The sequence below is a fragment of the Gorilla gorilla genome, chromosome 3 (assembly GCF_029281585.2).
Source record: "Gorilla gorilla gorilla isolate KB3781 chromosome 3, NHGRI_mGorGor1-v2.1_pri, whole genome shotgun sequence".
In the NCBI taxonomy this organism is placed as follows: Eukaryota; Metazoa; Chordata; class Mammalia; order Primates; family Hominidae; genus Gorilla; species Gorilla gorilla.
This window is the reverse complement of record NC_073227.2, coordinates 204,267,110-204,286,200: the sequence shown is the minus strand read 5'-3', so window position 1 is coordinate 204,286,200 and position 19,091 is coordinate 204,267,110. Positions and strand designations below refer to the sequence as shown.

Sequence of the window (19,091 nt, the reverse complement as noted above, 5' to 3'; positions counted from 1 at the left end):
ATTTTTGAAAAATGGATAAACTGGACTTTTAGGAAAATTAAAAACTTTTGTGCTGTAAATAAAACCATCAAGAAAGTGAGAAGACAATCCACAGAATGAGAGAAAATATCTGCAAATTATTTATCTGATAAGGGGTTTGTATCAAGAATAGGTAAGGAACTCTTATAACTCAATAATAAAAAAATAAACAGGCTGGGCGCGGTGGCTCACACCTGTAATCCCAGCACTTTGGGAGGCAAGGTGGGCAGATCACCTGAGGTCAGGAGTTCGAGACCAGCCTGACTAACATGGAGAAACCCCGTCTCTACTAAAAATACAAAATTAGCTGGGCATGGTGGTGCATGCTTGTAATCCCAGCTACTCGGGAGGCTGAGGCAGGAGAATCACTTGAATCTGGGAGGGGGAGGTTGTGGTTAGCCGAGATTGTGCCATTGTACTCCAGCCTGGGCAATAAGAACAAAACTCTGTCTCAAAAGAAAATAATGATAATAAATTAAAAATAAATAAATAAACAACACCTTTTAAAAATAGACAAAGAATGTGAAAACACATTTCTCAAAAAAAAAAAGATATACTAATGGCCAATAAGGCTGTGATGCTCACCATCATTAGTCATTAGGGAAATGTCAATCAAAGCCACAGTGAAACACCACTTCACACCCACAAGAATGGTCAGAATCAGAAAGACAGATAACACATGGCAAGGGAGAAACTGGAACCCTCATACACTGCTGATGGGAATGCAAAATGGTGCAAACACCTAGGAACAGTTTGGCTGTTCCTCAAAATATTAAACACAAAGTTACTATACAACCTAACAGTTCTACTCATAGGTACCTACCCAGGAGAAATGAAAACATATGTCCACAAAAACACTTGTATACAAATGTTCATAGCTGCATTTTTCATAATAGCCAAAAAGTGGAAACAACCCAAATGCCCATCAGCTGATGGACAGATAAAATGTGGTACATCCACAATAGAATATTATGTGTGAATAAAAAGGAATAAAATACTAATACTGCAACACCATGGAGGTACCTTGAAAATATTATGCTAAGTGAAAGATGCCACAAAAGAACAAATATTGTATTATTGCACTTACATGAAATGTCCAGAAGGAGCAAATTTAGAGACAGGGATGAGTGGTTGCCTTGTAGTAGAGATTAGTGGTTGCCTTGGGGAAAGAGGTTAGGGAGAACTGGGAGTCTCTGCTCGTGCACACAGGGCTTCTTTGGCGATGATGACAATGTTCTAATATTAGACTGTAATGTTGGTTGCACACACGACTCTGTGAATATCCTAAAAACCACTGGGTTGGGTGCTTCAAATGGATAAACTGTCACACTTTAAATGGGTGAAATGTATGATGTATGAATTATATTGTAATAAAGCTATTTTTAAGAACTTACATAAAGTGTGACCATTGTAAAAGCATTCTTAAGGATAAAAAATCATATTTTGCCATCTTGTATGTGTTGTTCAGTGTCTATCACAAGCCTGGGCATGTAATCTAAAATGTACCGTTATGTTTGTTTCCCTTTCACCACCCACTGCAGTGTCTACTATAGTTTCTCACACACAGTAGATGATCCATAAAACACTGTTGTTTAATTATCTGACTTCTGCTTAGGAAATGCCTTCCTCATAATCTAAAACAAACTTGAACTCAATAACAATATCCACAAATGCCAAATTCATGATGAACGGCCTCACAAAAGGCCCCTTTGTAAATTTTTTGAAGTACTACATTGAAGTATGGTTGCTGGCTACAACCTAACCCCCATTTTTTTGAGACAGGGTCTCTTTCTGTCATCCAGGCTGGAGTGCAGTGGCATGATCATGGCTCACTGCAGCTTCAACTTCTGAGGGTCAATCGATCCACCCACCTCAGTCTCCCCAGGAGCAGGGACTTCAGGCGTGCACCACTGCACCCAGCTAATTTTTTTGTTATTTTTGTAGAGACAGGGTCTTGCTATGTTGCCCATGCTGGTCTTGAACTCCTGAGCAAAAGCAATTCGCCTGCCTCAGCTTCCCAAAGTGCTGGGATTACAGGCCTGAGCCACCATGCCTGGCCTTCACAAAACTATTTAATAGAAAATACTTATGGCTATTGATGTTACAAATGAAAAGCTAACACACTGTTTTGGCTTAATAATTTCAAATCTGCAAAATATAAAAGTGCCAAATGTATAAACTGACAGTGGAATCAAACAATGTGAACACAATGTGTGAAAAGTATATATTTAAATTAAAACGTTTTTTCCATCATCACTTAAAACCAGTGAAGCCCCTATGTCAGTTTATTTTTACAAGGAAGTGTGAGCAGAAAAGAGTACTCCTTTTATAAACCATATTTGAAACAAAGCTGGAAATTAACTTTCTTTTTTTTAGGAAGCTGGGAAAATCAAAGTTGTGAAAGGAGAAAAGGAAGGACAGTGAAAGTGATAAAAGCATGTTGGTCTCGTAGCATTCCATATTTCATATTACTTTCATATATGTATTTCACATTACTTTCATATTATACTCTAATTTTGACTCACCAAGTCTATAGAATCTACTAACGGCTGGTTTGGTTGAAATACAGAGTCCTCATTTTCTTCATTCTTTTTGCAAGGCATTTGCTTGGAAGGAAGCAAGTTATACCATAGAGTGAAAACCTCACTGGAAAATGGTAAATCTGCCAGGCTGATCTGAGTTCCAGCCTATGTAAGTGAAAGAAAACAAAGAAAAAAAATAAAGAAGAGAAAATAAAATGTTTAAATTAGTATTTGTTCTGATATAATAAAGACTATTGAATGAGTTTGTTTTAGGGTAAAAAAAAATGCAATTCTCCTGACATAAAGCATTGCTGGATTTTTTAAAACATGGGGATATGTTATATTTTCAGCTGTGACTAAATAAGAAATAACCCCCAACCTAAAAGCTAATCCTGGGATTAGTTTGTGAGATACCATTTTGCGAAGACCTAATGACTAAGCATGCCTTTTATGTAAATGTGAAATTATTATTATTATTTTTGAGATGGAGTCTTGCTCTGCCTCCCAGGCTGGAGTGCAGTGGTGTGATCTCAGCTCACTGCAACCTCCATCTCCTGGGTTCAAGCGATTCTCCTACCTCAGCCTCCTGAATAGCTGGGATTACAGGTGCGCACCACAACACCCAGCTAATTTTTGTATTTTTAGTAGAGACAGGGTTTCACCATTTTGGCCAGGCTGGTCTCGAACTCCTGACCTCAGGTGATCTGCCTGCCTTGGCCTCCCAAAGTGCTAGGATTACAGGCATGACCCACCACACCCGGCCTCATAGTACTTCTTATAATATGCTGTAAAGGTGACTTACTCACAAACAACCCATTATCCACTGAAACAAAAATAAAAACTCCACTTTGGTTCTTGAATAAGACATCAGAAAGCAACAGTTTTCTTTAGATACATAAGTCAGTAGAATGGCAAAAAAAGTAAAGGATAAAGGCTTTCATATTCCACCAAATCACACATAGACAAAATCTAAATTCAATTACACTCTTCTTTAAGGCTATCAATTAACATATTTATGAACTTTGTGGGAGCCTCTGACATCTATTATACTAAATATGACATCTATGATACTAAAGCCTTTCTGATAGCCTAACGAGTCTGTTAGCTCTGCTTCTTTCTAACTTTATTGTCAGACAATATCATCAGATATTTTTTTCAAGTAAAGAAAACAAGAAGAAAAATTAAGAAACCTACCCCTCTTAAACTCTGTTCATCATGAAACATGTGTTTCTGTGCTTCCCACTGGACTGCAGAGAAAAGCTCAGTTGGAGACTCACATTGTTTTCTGAACACATGGCACATCTCTAGATGCCTGCATTTGAATACTTATGTAACTTTACTGGGACGTAATGGTTTTCTGGTTATTACGCACAACAGTGTATTAAACTCACAATTAGTTAACTGTGAAGTCTTCTGCTGTAGCATTTAAATATCATATTGCTTTAAACAGTAACATCACATCTTCCCAAAAGCTCTAATACTGTGGTGGGGGAGAATGAGGTGAATAAGGGTACTATATAGTACTCAGCGGTCTTGCTTAATTTTAATTTGTAACAGTGAATTATGTGGGGATATCTTTTTGATATCTGGCTTCATCGCTCACTAGTTGTATGACCGTTGAATATATTACCTCTCTAAGCAGCTCCTTATCTGAAAATAGTGGATAATCATCCATTTCATAACCAATCTTTCATCAGGTTGTCATGAGGATTAAATGAGATAATACATACACAGCAGTCACGCAAAGCTTGGCATTGGTACTGGGAGTGGTAAGCACACTCCATGAGTGATAGCTGTCACAAAGGTAAAGTTCTTCTGTGGTGAAAAGGTAGAAATAGAAAGCAACTTTTATAGAAAATCACAATTTATAAGCAGATTTTAAAGGTCTGGAATAAGAGAATAAGCAGAAACCACTACTTCAGAAAAAAATGAACAAACACTAGATGTATCCCAAGATGTTGGGCAGGTCTGTAGTGATTTCTAGGGCTGGCAAAATAGCAACTACAAAATATATCCTCAGACCATCCAATCGTAAGTCTTATTTGGTAATGGGAATTATGAAGAATCCTACCAGGCATTCTTCCCTTCGGTGTTTACTGACAGAGCAAAGGTCTACCCTCAGTGTCTTCTGTTGTAAGGCTGTTTGGGAAATGGCGACTCTGAACACATCATTGAATAAAATGGATTCTGTGGGCGGATGAACTTTTGTGCGAAACAGACAGCTGACATCAGTTGAGGAAGGAAGAACGGCAACCCTAAAATATCTGCAAAGAACAAGAATAAAATGGATTTCATAGGTACTTTAATTATACCAGATTCACAGCTATCATTTGAAATTATCTGCAAAGAGAGAAAATGAGGGATCGAGAAGTTCAAGATCAATCTAAAGTGTTGCTGCCATCACGGGTCCGTGCTCAGCTGCATAGATGCTCTGTTCTTAACCCACCCGAGCTGACTACACCTCTGAGCATGCAACGAACGGCCCAGCCTCCACTCACCACGAGACTGCAGCAAAGGCACATGATAGGAAAGTGAAGAGGAAGAAAATCCGTAGGGCAGACGAATTTAACGTCCCACCTGCCCCATGGACAGCCAATTCCAAAATAAGTTATTTCTGAGCCTGGGAAGGTGGGAACACACTAAGTAGATACTGGTGACTTTATCTCACAGAATCCTCATCCTGAGTATTAAACAAGAGATGCTGATGATCACCTCCCAGGAATGGTATACATTATCCTACTAGAGAAAAAGAAAGGCTGAGTAGCATATTGTTAAGAAAATTTAAAACAGATGAAATAACAGTTCAAAAATATCACTGTCTAGCATCTCCAAATTCTGAGATACGACAAACTGTTTTAAGAGTCTCGTGCTTTGTAAAATTCAGAGGAAGAGTTATAGAAAAACAATAACTTCTAATACTACTTTAAAGTGACTTTTCTGAGCACACATTGTATGAGGACCCACAATTCTTAGAAACAGCATGAGGTAACTTCCTTTAAATCCCAGGAAGAGAATACCGCTAAGTCTATCCCCTGCACCCCCATTTCCAGGCTTGTCTAATCTAGATTCTAAAACATGCCTTTCTCCGTTAGAAAAACTGTAATTCAAATGCAGAACTGAGGAATGTCATATTATTTTGTATTTCATATCAATATTAATTATGGAGATTCAGCAATGAAAACCTAGTGGGCCTGAAGCCCACTGCTGTTGATTAAAGAGCCTTACTAAGACACAGCTCACTGTCCCTGGGAGGCTGGAGATTCAGCAGAAGAAAATCTTTTCTGCTTGTCGCAATTAATAATCAAAAAATAACTTTTGAGGTTGGGGAAAAAAAGAACAATTTTAAGAATATTTCACACTAGCTGTCATGTTTAGCAGTGTCATTATTTAGGCCAAGGCTTTTACATGTGTGTTTAAGGAAAGATTGCTATATATGTCAGGAAAGTTCGCACCAACTCAACAAGTGCCTGCACACTAGCTGGGGAGCCGAAGAGCAAATGTCTGCTCATTGGTTGGGCTGAGTATTTCACTGGTCCTACACTACGCAGGTATCACCATGCCTCCAGAAGGGTCTTGGTGACATCCTATGAGGTAAGTGAGAATGACTGTGATTGGTTTAGTTGAAGTAGAGCATATTGCAGGTGCACCCTTACAGTGAGTTTAAAGAAGGTGTGTGTTCTTGGGGTGTTCTGTAGTTTTCTCCTGAAGTTGTGCATTAGTTCTCACTGTTTATTGTTTCAGTCTCTGGTAGACTTGTCTTCTCCATGATTTGCTTTACTAAAAGGCCACCAATGGCATGCTCCAACATCACAGCTTATCTACTGGTAGGGAGAAGTCACAGTTTATATCAAGCCAGTCTTCCTGGACACCGCTGACTGGTGTTTTTCATCTCGCATTTGGGAAGCAGGCTCTCTGCGTTGATCTAGGCACTTCTATGTGATGCCTGCTCTCCTCACTGGTCTCACTAATGATGTGGACAGTCCACACCTTGATTCAGGAAGTTCTCTAAGCTCACCCTCCTCCTGGAATCCTATCCTACCTCCAGCTTTGATGCTTGTCAACACATTAAAATCTACTATCTTGGCTGGGCTCAGTGGCTCACGCCTGTAATCCCAGCACTTTAGGAGGCCAAGGTGGGAGAGCCCAAGGAGTTCAAGACCAGCCTGGGCAACCCAGTGAGACCCCATCTCTTAAAAAAAAAAAAAAAAGAAAGCCACTATCTCTATTCTTCTATTGTCAACTACATAATTTCTATCTAGTTCTTTTTCTCTTAGATCCAGTTTCTTCTTTCTGATGATTATTGGAATGTTAGGAGGTGAACTTACAAGCAACTCTGTAGGAAAAACATGCAGAACTCTTAAATTTATTCCATTAAAAGTCCTATCACTAAGGAATATACTCTATCATTAAGGAAAACATTCACCTGGCTGGGTATAGAGTCTTGGGGATCACCCCTCAACAGCTCTTTTTAAATTTCCAAAGCCTTGCATTGCATATTCAAAATATTATTAAGATCCACTTCTTACAGGAAGTTTCAATGCAGAGTGGACATGTATATTCCGCATTCTACGTCATAGTGCTAAGTCGAAGTCTGGATTCTTCCTGGTTCTTTCCAGCCATGAGCCCTTCAGAGTCACTGAAACTCTGATGTCAGAAAATGTGAATGGTGGTGTCAAAGACTTCCAGACTTATTTGTCATGAGATCTTTAGGCTTATCTGTCAGGAAGCAAAAAGTCTCTAAGCAATGGACTGTGTAGCATTATGTCATCACTTTGTTGGGATTCTTGGTTTGATGAAGTGAAATAACTTTAAGAACTCACTGGTCACAGGGAAGTAAATGCTTGATGATAAAAACATACTCTTACATGTAGCATGATAAAATGTTTGACTGGCAATGTTGTACAGATACATAAAATTTAATCACTACATTTTAATGTAAAAGATTAGAAAATTCCTTAAACAATAGTAGTAACAATTACACACAAACAAAAATTTTACCCATATTTCAATCAAATTCCAACACAGCATAAAACAGTGCTTCTGGTTACAAAAAAGAGATTAAATGTCTTGGCTTCTACTCTTAAAAAGAATCAGTTGAGTAAGAATTAAAAGTCAATATGTCTTCCTCACATTTCCCTTCTCATCTTTATCTGCCATTCATTTAGACATGATCAGCCCTGCTATGTCTTTTCCGTATCTTCATTTTGATGAACTGCATGATTACAGTGTAAAATTCTCTTACATGGAAATGTTTAAGTTCCTCAATTTGATCTTCGCTGATTTTACTTACACTTTTGAAGTATGAGGTATCAAGAAGGCATGAAGGTTTCGGAGCTGTGCTATAATCACCATGAAACTTGAACTTTTTGCATTGTATCTGTCAAAAGAGAGGCTAAATGAAGTCAGGAATCACCACAGGCCACTTGCCCTGCACAGATGTCAGAACTGCTCCTTTCCCACGTACATTCCTTACCTGAGTCCTATCTGAACCTGGGCGGTCTCTACAATGGCTACGTCCTCTTCACTGTATGTGACATCTTCAATTTCACTAGGTCTATATGGACAGGGAGTAGATGAAGTTAATTAATGGGGTTATCGATTGTTATGGTTAACAGTTTGCCACTTAGTGATTCTGAATGAAAATCCAAATTAACAGCACTCCTATGCCCTCCCAGTGGAACTGATCCCAGTGAAAGCTTACTGTTTCAGAGGCTCTTTTCAAGAAGAGCCCGCCTCTGGGCTTTAGGGCAAAGCCTCTCTGATGACTACTTTCCTTATTACTAGAAATATACCACACCCTTGAGACATTTCAGACTTTCAGAAATACACGTGAGAAGCTTCATGTGCCAAACAGGGTCTGGTGAATTCTTCCAATATTCCCACTAAATTCAAGGTTTTTAAATTCTAAAGAGGGTCAGTTGCCTCTGGGTACACCAATCTGTTTATCGATAATTTCCATGGCTAAGTCATTTTTGATATACTGAAATTTTCAGGCACACCACTTCTTTAACGGCTAAAGTCCTTACTAAGCCAAAGAGCGGACTAATGGTAGCAGTCCATTTACAGCATATAACCCACATCCACGGCGACAGAGATTCGCTGGAGCTAAAAGCACCCCTGCTGAATCCTTACTGTTTCACGAAAGCTTCATAGACCCCACTGTCTCCAGCCACAGACTCATCAGATACAGCAGCCGACACACAAGTGGTTTTCTCCCCAAGCAAGTGGATCACTCTTCTTTTTGGTAATGATTTTTCCACATCTATGCAGGGGAGGGTGAGAGCACTAATCAGAATGTCTTATTTGGAAAAGTTAAGTATTAAATACATACACAGTTTGGTCATGAGCAATCCAAAATAAGATTTCCTTCTGGGAGTCAAGGATGTTAATATTCAAATCTACAGATGTAAACAATTCAAGGCACTATGACTTATAAGATTCCTGGGACGCCAGTTTTTTCAGTCATTACTTGGAAGGGAATATGGTTTTTCTGTGTCCTGAAATATTTTAAGGGAAGGGATGAATTACACAAATTCTCATTGGTCCTTAGTCTCTTTCTCTCAAGCATTCACTGCAGTGTTCATATATTCAGGAATAGGAAATGATCTGTCTCCCTCAAGTGACATTTCTATCACAGAGAGAGCTTCTAGCTACTCAACGGATAAGTTTCCACCTCTTTTGGTCTCCCCTCCTCTCCACATGCCATATCCTACATCTCCTGTGCTACTATTCTAAGAGAAATTAAGAAAAAATGTCTTTGACCCACAGGAACTCCTCACCAGCCAATACCATTAAAAAACTTTTTGTGCTACTGAATCTTTAGTACCAATGACCACTTAACTTTTATCTCGAACTCATATTCATACACCAGCATCCTGCAGTGAGCAAGGAACATTCATTTAAGGCTGTGCTCTGTACCGTAATGAGCTGCAAGCCTGTGGTGCTCTTTCATCCTCCAGTGAGTGAGAGTGAGCACAGGGATCTGTATTGGTATGCATTTTGGCCCCCTTCTGAGCCGTGACTTTACATCTTGTGAAGATGTTTAAGTTTTAAGGCTTCAGATTACAGGATTGATTGCTGCATTTTCCACTTTATTTCTGGCAGTGGGAATGCTTTTTCCTTGATGATGAAGTGCCTTCTCTCCGCCCACCCCCCTTTGTGAAGGGTGAAGGTGATGACATGATTTATTGATTACCCCCAGGAATAACCACAGCAGCCTGAAATTGACTTTGACAATGACAGTGACTGACTGCGGAAGGCCTTCGCAGTTATTCCAACGTGGTTGGTGTCATCCAGCAGGGACTGGCACTGGACAGCAAAGTTTACATAAAAGGGACTTGACTTTACCTGCCTAAGCCTCTAGAGCACTGAGGGAGATGACAAACGTCCCTGATAGGGAGCCACCACCCCACATGCAGGGCAGACGTCCCCTGAAAAAAAGTGCTGGTGACCTGAAGAGAATTCATCTTTCCTTTTTTTGAGACAAGGTCTCACTCCTGTCGCCTAGGCTGGAGTGCAGTGGTGCAATCTCAGCTCGTCGCAGCCTTGACATCCTCCTGCCTCAGCCTCCTGGGACTACAGATGTCCACCACCATGCCCAGCTAATTTGTGAGAAGTAGCCTTTATGGTTAAATATACGCTTTCACTTGTTTTCGGACATGCAACTGAATATTATCTGCAATCAAAGCTCTTGGATGTATTTTCTCTTAGGGTAACTTTTTAACAGCAGTTTTCTAATATATGCATTTAAAAAGTTAAAAACTGTTTCACAAAAGCTTCAGAGATACTGTCTCCATCCACAGACTTTTCAGACACAGCAAGACCCGAGTGTCAGGAGCAAGGCATGGGCCAACCAGACACACTTGCAAGACAGGGCTCCCAGACCTCAGGGTTACTGGGTGGGTGACAGACTTTAGGCAACTTTTTCCCTCATCACTCTCTCCCCTCTTCTCCAGCATCCAGCCTCACTTACTGCCCCTCCAAATTGACTGAACGTTAGAAGTGGTCACTAGATACCACTCCAAATACAGGAAGAGCAAAACTACCTTGAAAGGTCAAGAGATGTAAGTTCAAAGCACAGGAAGGAATGCTGGCATAGAACATTCCATTTTCTTCTCTTTCTTCTTCTCATAACTTTCCATGGTTTACAGTAAGAACTGTGTTTAGCCAGAGTTTATTACTTATCATCATCACTGTCACAGAGTACTAATAATTATCATGAACTGTGTGCTGAGTGCCAGACACGGTTAAGTGCTTCACATGTTATCACTGCATTAATCCTTCAGCCTGACACAAGGATTACTGTAGCAACCCCATTTTGCAGATAAGGAATCATAATCCTGAGAGACTGGGTAGTGTGCTTACCCAAACACGTTGGTGACTAAAATGTGAGTGGAGGCTTGGCTGGTTCCAGGAGTGGTTTGCACCCCCTAACACACACACACACACACACACACACACACACACACACACACACACAAACGTACTCCTTCCCAGAAGCAGTGGTGAAGGCCCTACGCGGCTTTCTGTTTTGTTGGGGCCATTATGTACACACACCATTCCCCTGGTCATTTTCTTTGTGGTTATTTCCATAACCTGCTACTTGTAGCTTTGACATCTTCCCAGGAGGGGGCGCACAAACCAAACAAATGTCTCATGGGCCCTCCCACAGGCCCAGGCCACTGACAGGGCACAGCACTTGGCTCTTCAGTATTTGAAACCGTAGAAACAAGGTGAATTTGTCAATGTCTTTACACATCTGAATTGGCCAATCAATTACTCAGAATTCTTAGGACCATACATACAAATAAAAATGCTTCTGGGAACAGGAAGAGAGCACTTCTAAAGAGCCCTGCCCTGTTTTGTGTGGTCAGTAAAACATGTAGCTATGAACAGGACAGCTGTAGATGAGCACTGGGGCTTTTATTTCACATTTTGTCTCAAGCTAGCTCTGGAACAGATCATCCTCCTCAGACCAACAGTGATCATCTGCCAACAAGGGAACCATCTTGTGCTCTTTACAATCATATCTAACATATTCAAAGTTCCTGCTTTGCAAAGGAAAACAAACAAACAAACAAACAAAAAATGATATTTTTCCTGTTTCTGTCTTTTTGAATACAAATGCAGGCCTAAGAACTACAATCTCTAGTAATCCCTTCCCGGGGCTGCAACTGTTAACCTGGCCAGAAGGTGGCAGAGTAATACCATACACTGCAACCTGCTGTTTTAAATTAACTTTTCGCCAGAAAAGGAGTCTGGCTTGAAACAAAAACTGTATTTATATAGAATTCCCTGAACAATCTAAACACTGAACCTTGGTACTAATTAGCTACTATGTTAATTGCCTTGGTTTTAATCTGTTTTAGGCCAACTTTTAAAAGAAAATCCTCTTCTTTGCCTTGCTATTTCAGAACTGGAATCTACTTGGAAATATGTTCACAAAATATGTTCCCAGTCAGCTACCACACACAGAGTGTCTCTGGACAACTGAACAGGTACTAAATGATTAAGTCTACTAAATAGGGAAGGTAATTTTTATTTGATAATGAAAAATATCTAGGTATATAAATAAAAGCTCCTTCTTAAATGAAGCCAAAACGATTACTCAAAAGAAAGAGAAGGGGAATCATACCCTTTGTTTATATGGAAAAATAATGCTCCAATCATTCTCCTTAAAATCACTAACAGGGAATACATGAAAGCAAAGGGCTGCATTTACCTGCAGTTCCTTCATATAATGGCTCCCTAGCACATTCATTAAGGTCTTTATCCTCTGAAAGAGACTGGGAGGCTCCTCCTGAATCAGAATCCAGCAAAATCTGATTTTCGATGAGGCTGATATCTGCAAAATGGCTACTCAATTCACAGTCTTCAAAGTCAGCAGTGAACTGATGGAGAGAGGCATCATGAGAAGACATGGGAAACGTGCCTTCCAAAACCAAGGGAGAGCCTGGAGGAGACAACGAGGAAAGGGAGGACCTCGAGGACAGGGAGGCCACAGACTTCGGGGCCTCAGCCAGTGGAGGAGTGTGGCCTGTTGCTGCAGCTGCCACCCCACAGAGTCCACTCTGGCCAGGCTGGCTAGGGGACTTGACCACCTCGTTTTCATGGATGGTGGTGATGGGTCCAGAAGGAATGTAACCGCTTTTCTCTTGCAGAAGGAAGTCCAGTTTATACTGATAATCCACATCTATCTGATCACTTTGACTGCTGTAATAGAGTTCGGTGGAACTGAGGGAGTTGAGTGACCCTCTGCTGGAGGTGTTCAGAGAGCCCCGACTCGATGCCAGGGAACCCAGGCTGCTCCCAGATGACATGGACAGGGTGCTGGCAGAGAGGCTGAAAGAGAAAAAGCACACACCATAAAATCTGTTACAAAATGGAAAACCTAATCACAATCCCTACTGGCTCCTTCAGATCTGCAGAGGGAAGAAACCTGCTAAAGAATGGAATCAATGGCCAGGGACAGAGGAACTCCCTATATTACGGCTGTGTGTCAGTTAACGACCTGGTCAAGTTCTGAGAAATGCATGGTTAGGTGATTTCATCACTGTGCAAACATCACAGAGTGTACTTACACAAACCTAGACGGTACAGCCTACTGCACACCCAAGCTATGTGGTATAGCCTATTGCTCCCAGGCTACGAACCTGCACAGCAGTTGCTGTTCTGAATACTGTAGGCAATTATAACACAATGGTAGTATTTGTGTATCTAAACATAGCTAAACTAGAAAAAGCACAGTAAAAATACAGTATTACAATCTTACGGGACCACCATCATATATGCAGTCTGCCCTTGACCAAAAAGTCATCATGTGGCACCTAACTGTATACCATGTCTATGCTTCTTCACTAACCTTTTCAGCCTTGCTCTCCAAATACTCTTTAAGTAGCAAATCTATTCTTATTAAACATTATCCTCCTTTTGCAAAAATAAAAGGAATCAAATACCTGTTGATAAGTTTATTTGCACAGACATCTAGAAACCACTTTGCCATTAAAAAATATTGAAAGCAAAAAAAAAAGGGCAAAAGCATTAATGTAGTTTTTTATTAAAAAAAAAGCTTTTTATTTTTAGAGAAAAGAAGGCAAGCTTATAAAAAGAAAGAAGTCACACAAAAGACCCTTGGGTTCGCTCACGTTTCCTCTTTGTGTGTGAACGTGAGGAGTGTGTATTTTTCTCATCAATGTAAGGAAATCTATGGCTATTTTAAGGCAAAGCTCCCCCACTTTCCCTTTTTAAAAAATGGGGCAATGGGAAAAATGCATTATTTTCCTAAATGTACTGACAGCTAAAACATATCTTCTTTCTATAACATATTTCAAATGTATTCCAAATATGACACTGGGTTCATGCAAAAGAAAATGTGACTTTAAATCTGATCACTCAAACAGTAACTGTACTACTATAATGATTTTATTTAAAGTAGTTGGAAATAAAGTGAAAAGTAATCAAAGATGAACAAGAAGATGCCTGAATGTATTTGGAGAAAAGCTTTCCCCTCAAAAATCTGATAAGCTCACCTTTTAAGTTGTGAATGCAAATAAGTAGTTAATTTAGTAGTTTCTTCAAGTTTCTGTAGCAGCTCTTTTCTTCTCTCTTCCAATCTTAATCTAGGAAGAAAAAAATTATTTTCAAATGATTATAACAAAATATGAAAACTAAAAGGAAAGAAAGATTCTCATCATACAAACATTACAGATCACAAGGGAAGAATGTGAATGGGCTCCACAGACAGAAAACAGGACACCGGCAAGAAGTGTGGGGGGAAGAGCTGCATGAGCCAAGCTGAAGGATGGGGAGGGAGCGTTATACCCCATCACCATGTCACTGAGAATTTAAAATTGCTGGTAGCCTAGAATCTTTTTAAATGGGTAAGTAATATGGTCCTTTGAGTTGGGGAAGAAGAGTGAGGAGGAAAATAACCAAGGAAACAAAAAACTAACCAAAGACTAGAATCCTGACACAGATCTGTGACCTGGGAACCCTTTCCTAAAACATTTCACAGCAACAGTAAAGGTCACCCTAAATACCGAATTTAGTAACACTTGTTCCAACACAGTATTTAGTGATAACATTCCCAACCCTAATTTGATAAGAATTTCAGCAATTAAGAAACAATTTTAGTCCACAATACCATTGTGGGCTAATTTGGGCTCAACTGTTTAGGGAAGAGGATGACCTAAAAGTGATTTCCCTTCCGAGCTACAGCACATCTCATCATCCACGTCGGACTATCATAAAATTTCATCCACATTCAACTGCAAAAGTTTTTCTTTTTTTTAGAGTACAGCATTATAGAACTGTATACTTGAATAGTAAGTCATTTTAAAATATACCAAGTACCCAGGGGTTTATGCAACTAAGAGTCTGTGCAAGTATAGCCTATGTCGTGTGAAGGTCTTTAGACATCATGAAATAAAGTAGTTCAGAGCAGTAAGCAGCAGAATGGAATTCAGAAAAAGGGCACCTGGGTTTCTAATCTTGATTTGCAGCTTACTAGCTGCATATCCTTGGTAAGTCACTGAATCTAGGGTCTTACTTTTCTCATCTGTAAAATGGTGACTATAATTCCCCTGTGTCTCCATGGTAAGGCTGTTAAAGGGATCAATGGAGTAATGTATGAGAAAGTGCTCAACAGAGAAGAAAAACAAATCTGACTTGTTCAAAGCCTCAGCATGCCCTGCAAAGTGGTGATATAAAAATTAGCCACTTTTCTTTGGAGAAAAATAAAATTTCCTTAATTTCTAATCTCTTTGAAATGTTATATATGTTTTTGGCAGTAAGAAAACATGCCCATATTTTATTTATAGGTATCTATCCCTTTGATGTGTCAACAACACTATTCCATTATATGTTAAACTAAAAAAAGTAATTCTTGCCATTTTCTTTAATACTTCAAAAGCACGATAAATTCTTAATTCATGGCTTTCAAAGGTGTATTTTTAAAAGCAGCGGTCATTTTTTAAATCTTTCAAATATAAAGAAAAACTCAACAAGGAAAAAAGTAATATGAAGTAGACTAACTGAATTAAAAGTGCACAAAGGTCTGAAGAAAGCCCCAAACTCTACTAAAATCCATGTCTTCTGAAACAAGAGAAACACTTCGGAAGGAAGTTTTAAAACTCAATATTGCTTTTATTAAAATGAAGCCTTTTTCTAGTGCTTTCAGGAGGCACCAGGATGACGTCAGAATGTGACCCTGAGCCACACTTTCAGTGCTGTCCCTTCCCCATCACTAGGGAGCATCCTCAGCCTTCTCCGGGTGATGCTCGGCAGCTGCTCTTCCAGCCCTTTAATGTCTGCTTTAACCACAGATGCCTGTCTTTGTGTTCTTGTTCACGTTTCCCACTTAGCTCCTACAATCCCAGAATGCAGACATCAGCCCTTTCTCCCTGCAGCACAGGGTGCCCTGGCCAGTCCCTCCGTTCTTGCTGGTATTGAGATGAAACCTTCCCTGGGAGAAGCATGAGGAAGGCACTGGGGAGAGGCACAGAAACCCTCCTAGTGGGCCGCAGTTTGTCTCTGATGTTATCACCAAAGCCTCTCCTAGCGAAAGCCTGAAGTCTTCCTCAGAATCCAGGTGTACGTCATGTGAAACGCTCTCCCCAACTTCCCCATAATCAGGGGTAGAAGAAATTGCAGACATCAGCCCTCTCAAAAGGGTGCACACCTGTCTCTCTAGGTTCTTCTCCAACTCCTGCCTGTTGGTTTGCCGGAAGAGAAAGGGTTTCCTCTACTTGGCCCTTAAAAGATTCCTCCCCCTGGCCCATCTGCTCCACATTCCCTTTCAAGCTGCCCTTTGTGAAGTGTGGGCCTTCACACCTGCCTGCCTCTGCCCTCAGCGCCCTGCAGGAGAGAAGCGCAGCCTGGTTTCTCCTGAACTCAGAATTCTGCACCTAGGGAAAATTTCATGTCATCTATAGAAGCAGGAAGTCCCTTTTCCACTCAAAACTAAGTGACACTCATGCCCCCGCCTACTTGCTTTAAAAAATTTTTCAGAAGCAGTGGCAAAAACATTCAAATAATTAAGAAACAATTAAGACGTCTTGGCAATTACAAGGCAAACCCCCAACACTTGTGAGAAAACAAGGAGCAATGTTAAGATCTTACCAGCTATAGGAAAGCACAGAGTTTAAGGAATTTCAATAACTGCATGGAAAGAATATGACACATGCATAGAAACACCTTCCCTGCATGGTTTTTTTCATTTGCGAGCAATTTCTCTTTAGGCCTGGCAATGCTTCACCATGAGCACCTCTTTCCCACCACCAGGTGGCGAGCACAGTCGCTGCCATCAGGCCCAGTGGGCGACACTGCAGCAGCCCTGTGGGGGCAGGAACAGAGCGGGGGGGCTGTAGGATCACACTCAGAGACTGAAAGTTCATGTGCATCTAGCTCCTTCAGACACCAACGTTCAGCAATGACTCGGAATCTTGCCAGAGGTCACCCCTGAAATAATGGGGAACCCCAAATATAAGTGGAAAACAGGAATATGTTGGGGAATACGGCAGGTAGCTTTGACAGTCATGTAGGTACCAAGAAGAAAAGGAAGGATTTGGGGTTGGTGGCACACAATCTGTTCTACGATGAAACTGAGTTTCACACAGCAAATCCTACTTCCCAAAAGAAGCTCCAGCCAACCCTGCTTTGACACTGAGGAGACACTGCTGGCAAGGGCATTCTCTTCCCTCTTAAACTCCCGGCGTCAGTGCAACAGCAGCAATGAGCAGAGCAGAAACCCACACACACAGGAGGAAGACACGAAAGGGTGAAGCCATAAGAAAAAATGCCAGAGCATGGGGGAATAGAAAGCAAAACCATAATAGCAACAGCAAAACCCAAAGCCAGAATAGGTTGTATCTACTTGGGAAAGAAAGGATTCAGTGTTCCCAATGGCAGCAGGTTCTGCTCTTCTGGACATGTGAACTACTGAGTCACTTTGAGCATCCCAGGATAGGAGTTAGAAAGCTTTAAGCTGATCAAGCAAGAATGTCTGAGTCCTTCAACCTTTGATGGCAATGTAAGTACGAGGATTTGCCTTTGGCCATAGACACTGATAAGGAAACTAGTATCCACTTATTTGGAATACTAAATGACCTGGCTCTTCCAGGTAACTCAGAAAGTCAACATACTACATATATAAAATACACGTTTCCCTTCCTGCTAACATCCAATCATGGGAGACAGGGCCATGGAGGTATCATATCCACACCACTTACTCCCCAGATGACACAAACCCAGTGGCTGGATCTCACTAAATAAATAATTTTTAAAATAAATATCTTATAGCTCCTCTTCCTAATGAGTTCAAGCCTACTGTCTCTGGTGAGGTTTGGGCTGTTCGTTAAAAAAAAAAAAAAAAAAAAGGAAAAAAAGCCTACTATTTCGCTGGAATTTTGAGTTACTATGTGTGTGCAAACAAAAGTATAAAGTTTAGGTACCTAGGAAAAAGTCAGTTTAGGTTCTTAGGAACAAATTGCTACCTTTAATGTTATATCATGAGTCATTTTTTGGAAGCTCTACTCCTAATAAAAAAGGCAAGCAAGACGCCACCTCAATAAAAGCTGACTAAGACAAACAAATATGTCTTCCTTCTCTGCCAGAACAAATCTGTTTGTAAGTCCTTCCTAGATTCACCTACTACAAAGTAGAACAGCTGAGATGGACGTGGCACATTAGACACGTATGATTATATAAAATTTTATAATATGTAAATGCTATGTAGTAGTATGAAACATCATTGCTGTTTTATACACAGGCCACATAAAAGCTACCCGTTTCATCATAGCTACTGATGACTATCCGTAGCTAGAAACTTTAGGTATACAAATTTAGACATATCAGGGTAATTCAGAAAAACAACAGCAACAACAACAACAAAAACAAATTAATTCTCCCTTGCCTTCTTACTCTTTTTGTTCCTTTTGGTCTTTGTCAGATGGGGCCTTGCTTTGCCAGCCTGGCTGACACTTCCCTCAGGCTGACCGTTTGGTCAGCAAAATTAGACAGAAAAGCCAGAACAAGAAGGGAAGAAAAGAAGGGGAAATGGAGGCAAAGATGAGAATTATTAAGAGGGCAGAAGATTATAGTTCAGAGGCTTTTCCTTTTGATACGTTTTCATGTTCCCTACAGCTATGACACTGAGGCTGCGTGTTACCTTGATCAACATTTTAACCCACAGAAGTCAACTCTCCTAAAATGGTTAACGTCGGGGTGGGTGAGTCCCCATGCTAACACCTAACTGGGAATGTCAGAGACTTCTTCCTCTCTCCCTCCCCCTGCTTTTCAAATGTTTTGATATTATGTAGCCATGCAACCCTAACATTTATTGAGGACAAGGAATTAGAAGGCAAGACGCCACAATTTTTTTTTTTTTTTTTTGAAGCAACTGGATTATGGCTGGGTGTTTTAAACTTACTTCCAGGTCACTTGAAATTATATCAATGTGAATTTCTTTCCCATCACCCTGAAACAGGCACTGCTGTTTACTGGCTGGCCTAAAGGATGTACATGCGGTCGTTCTCAACGGCTCTCTGGTCTGTC

At 40.4% G+C, this 19,091-nt stretch overlaps 1 protein-coding gene across 2 annotated transcripts in view; it reads right to left on the bottom strand.

Moving 5' to 3' along the window:
• The window catches only part of WWC2 (WW and C2 domain containing 2), a 220,652-nt gene that overhangs the window by 44,043 nt on the left and 157,518 nt on the right, over window positions 1-19,091 (bottom strand). For both annotated transcript variants that reach the window (XM_031010343.3, XM_055385871.2), the window contains 7 exons: window positions 14,069-14,158; window positions 12,262-12,881; window positions 8,673-8,802; window positions 8,014-8,094; window positions 7,831-7,917; window positions 4,612-4,804; window positions 2,544-2,705 (listed from right to left, as the gene is read on the bottom strand). In XM_031010343.3, coding sequence (XP_030866203.3) covers window positions 2,544-2,705; window positions 4,612-4,804; window positions 7,831-7,917; window positions 8,014-8,094; window positions 8,673-8,802; window positions 12,262-12,881; window positions 14,069-14,158 — 1,363 coding nt within the window. The remainder of the gene's footprint in view (window positions 1-2,543; window positions 2,706-4,611; window positions 4,805-7,830; window positions 7,918-8,013; window positions 8,095-8,672; window positions 8,803-12,261; window positions 12,882-14,068; window positions 14,159-19,091) is intronic.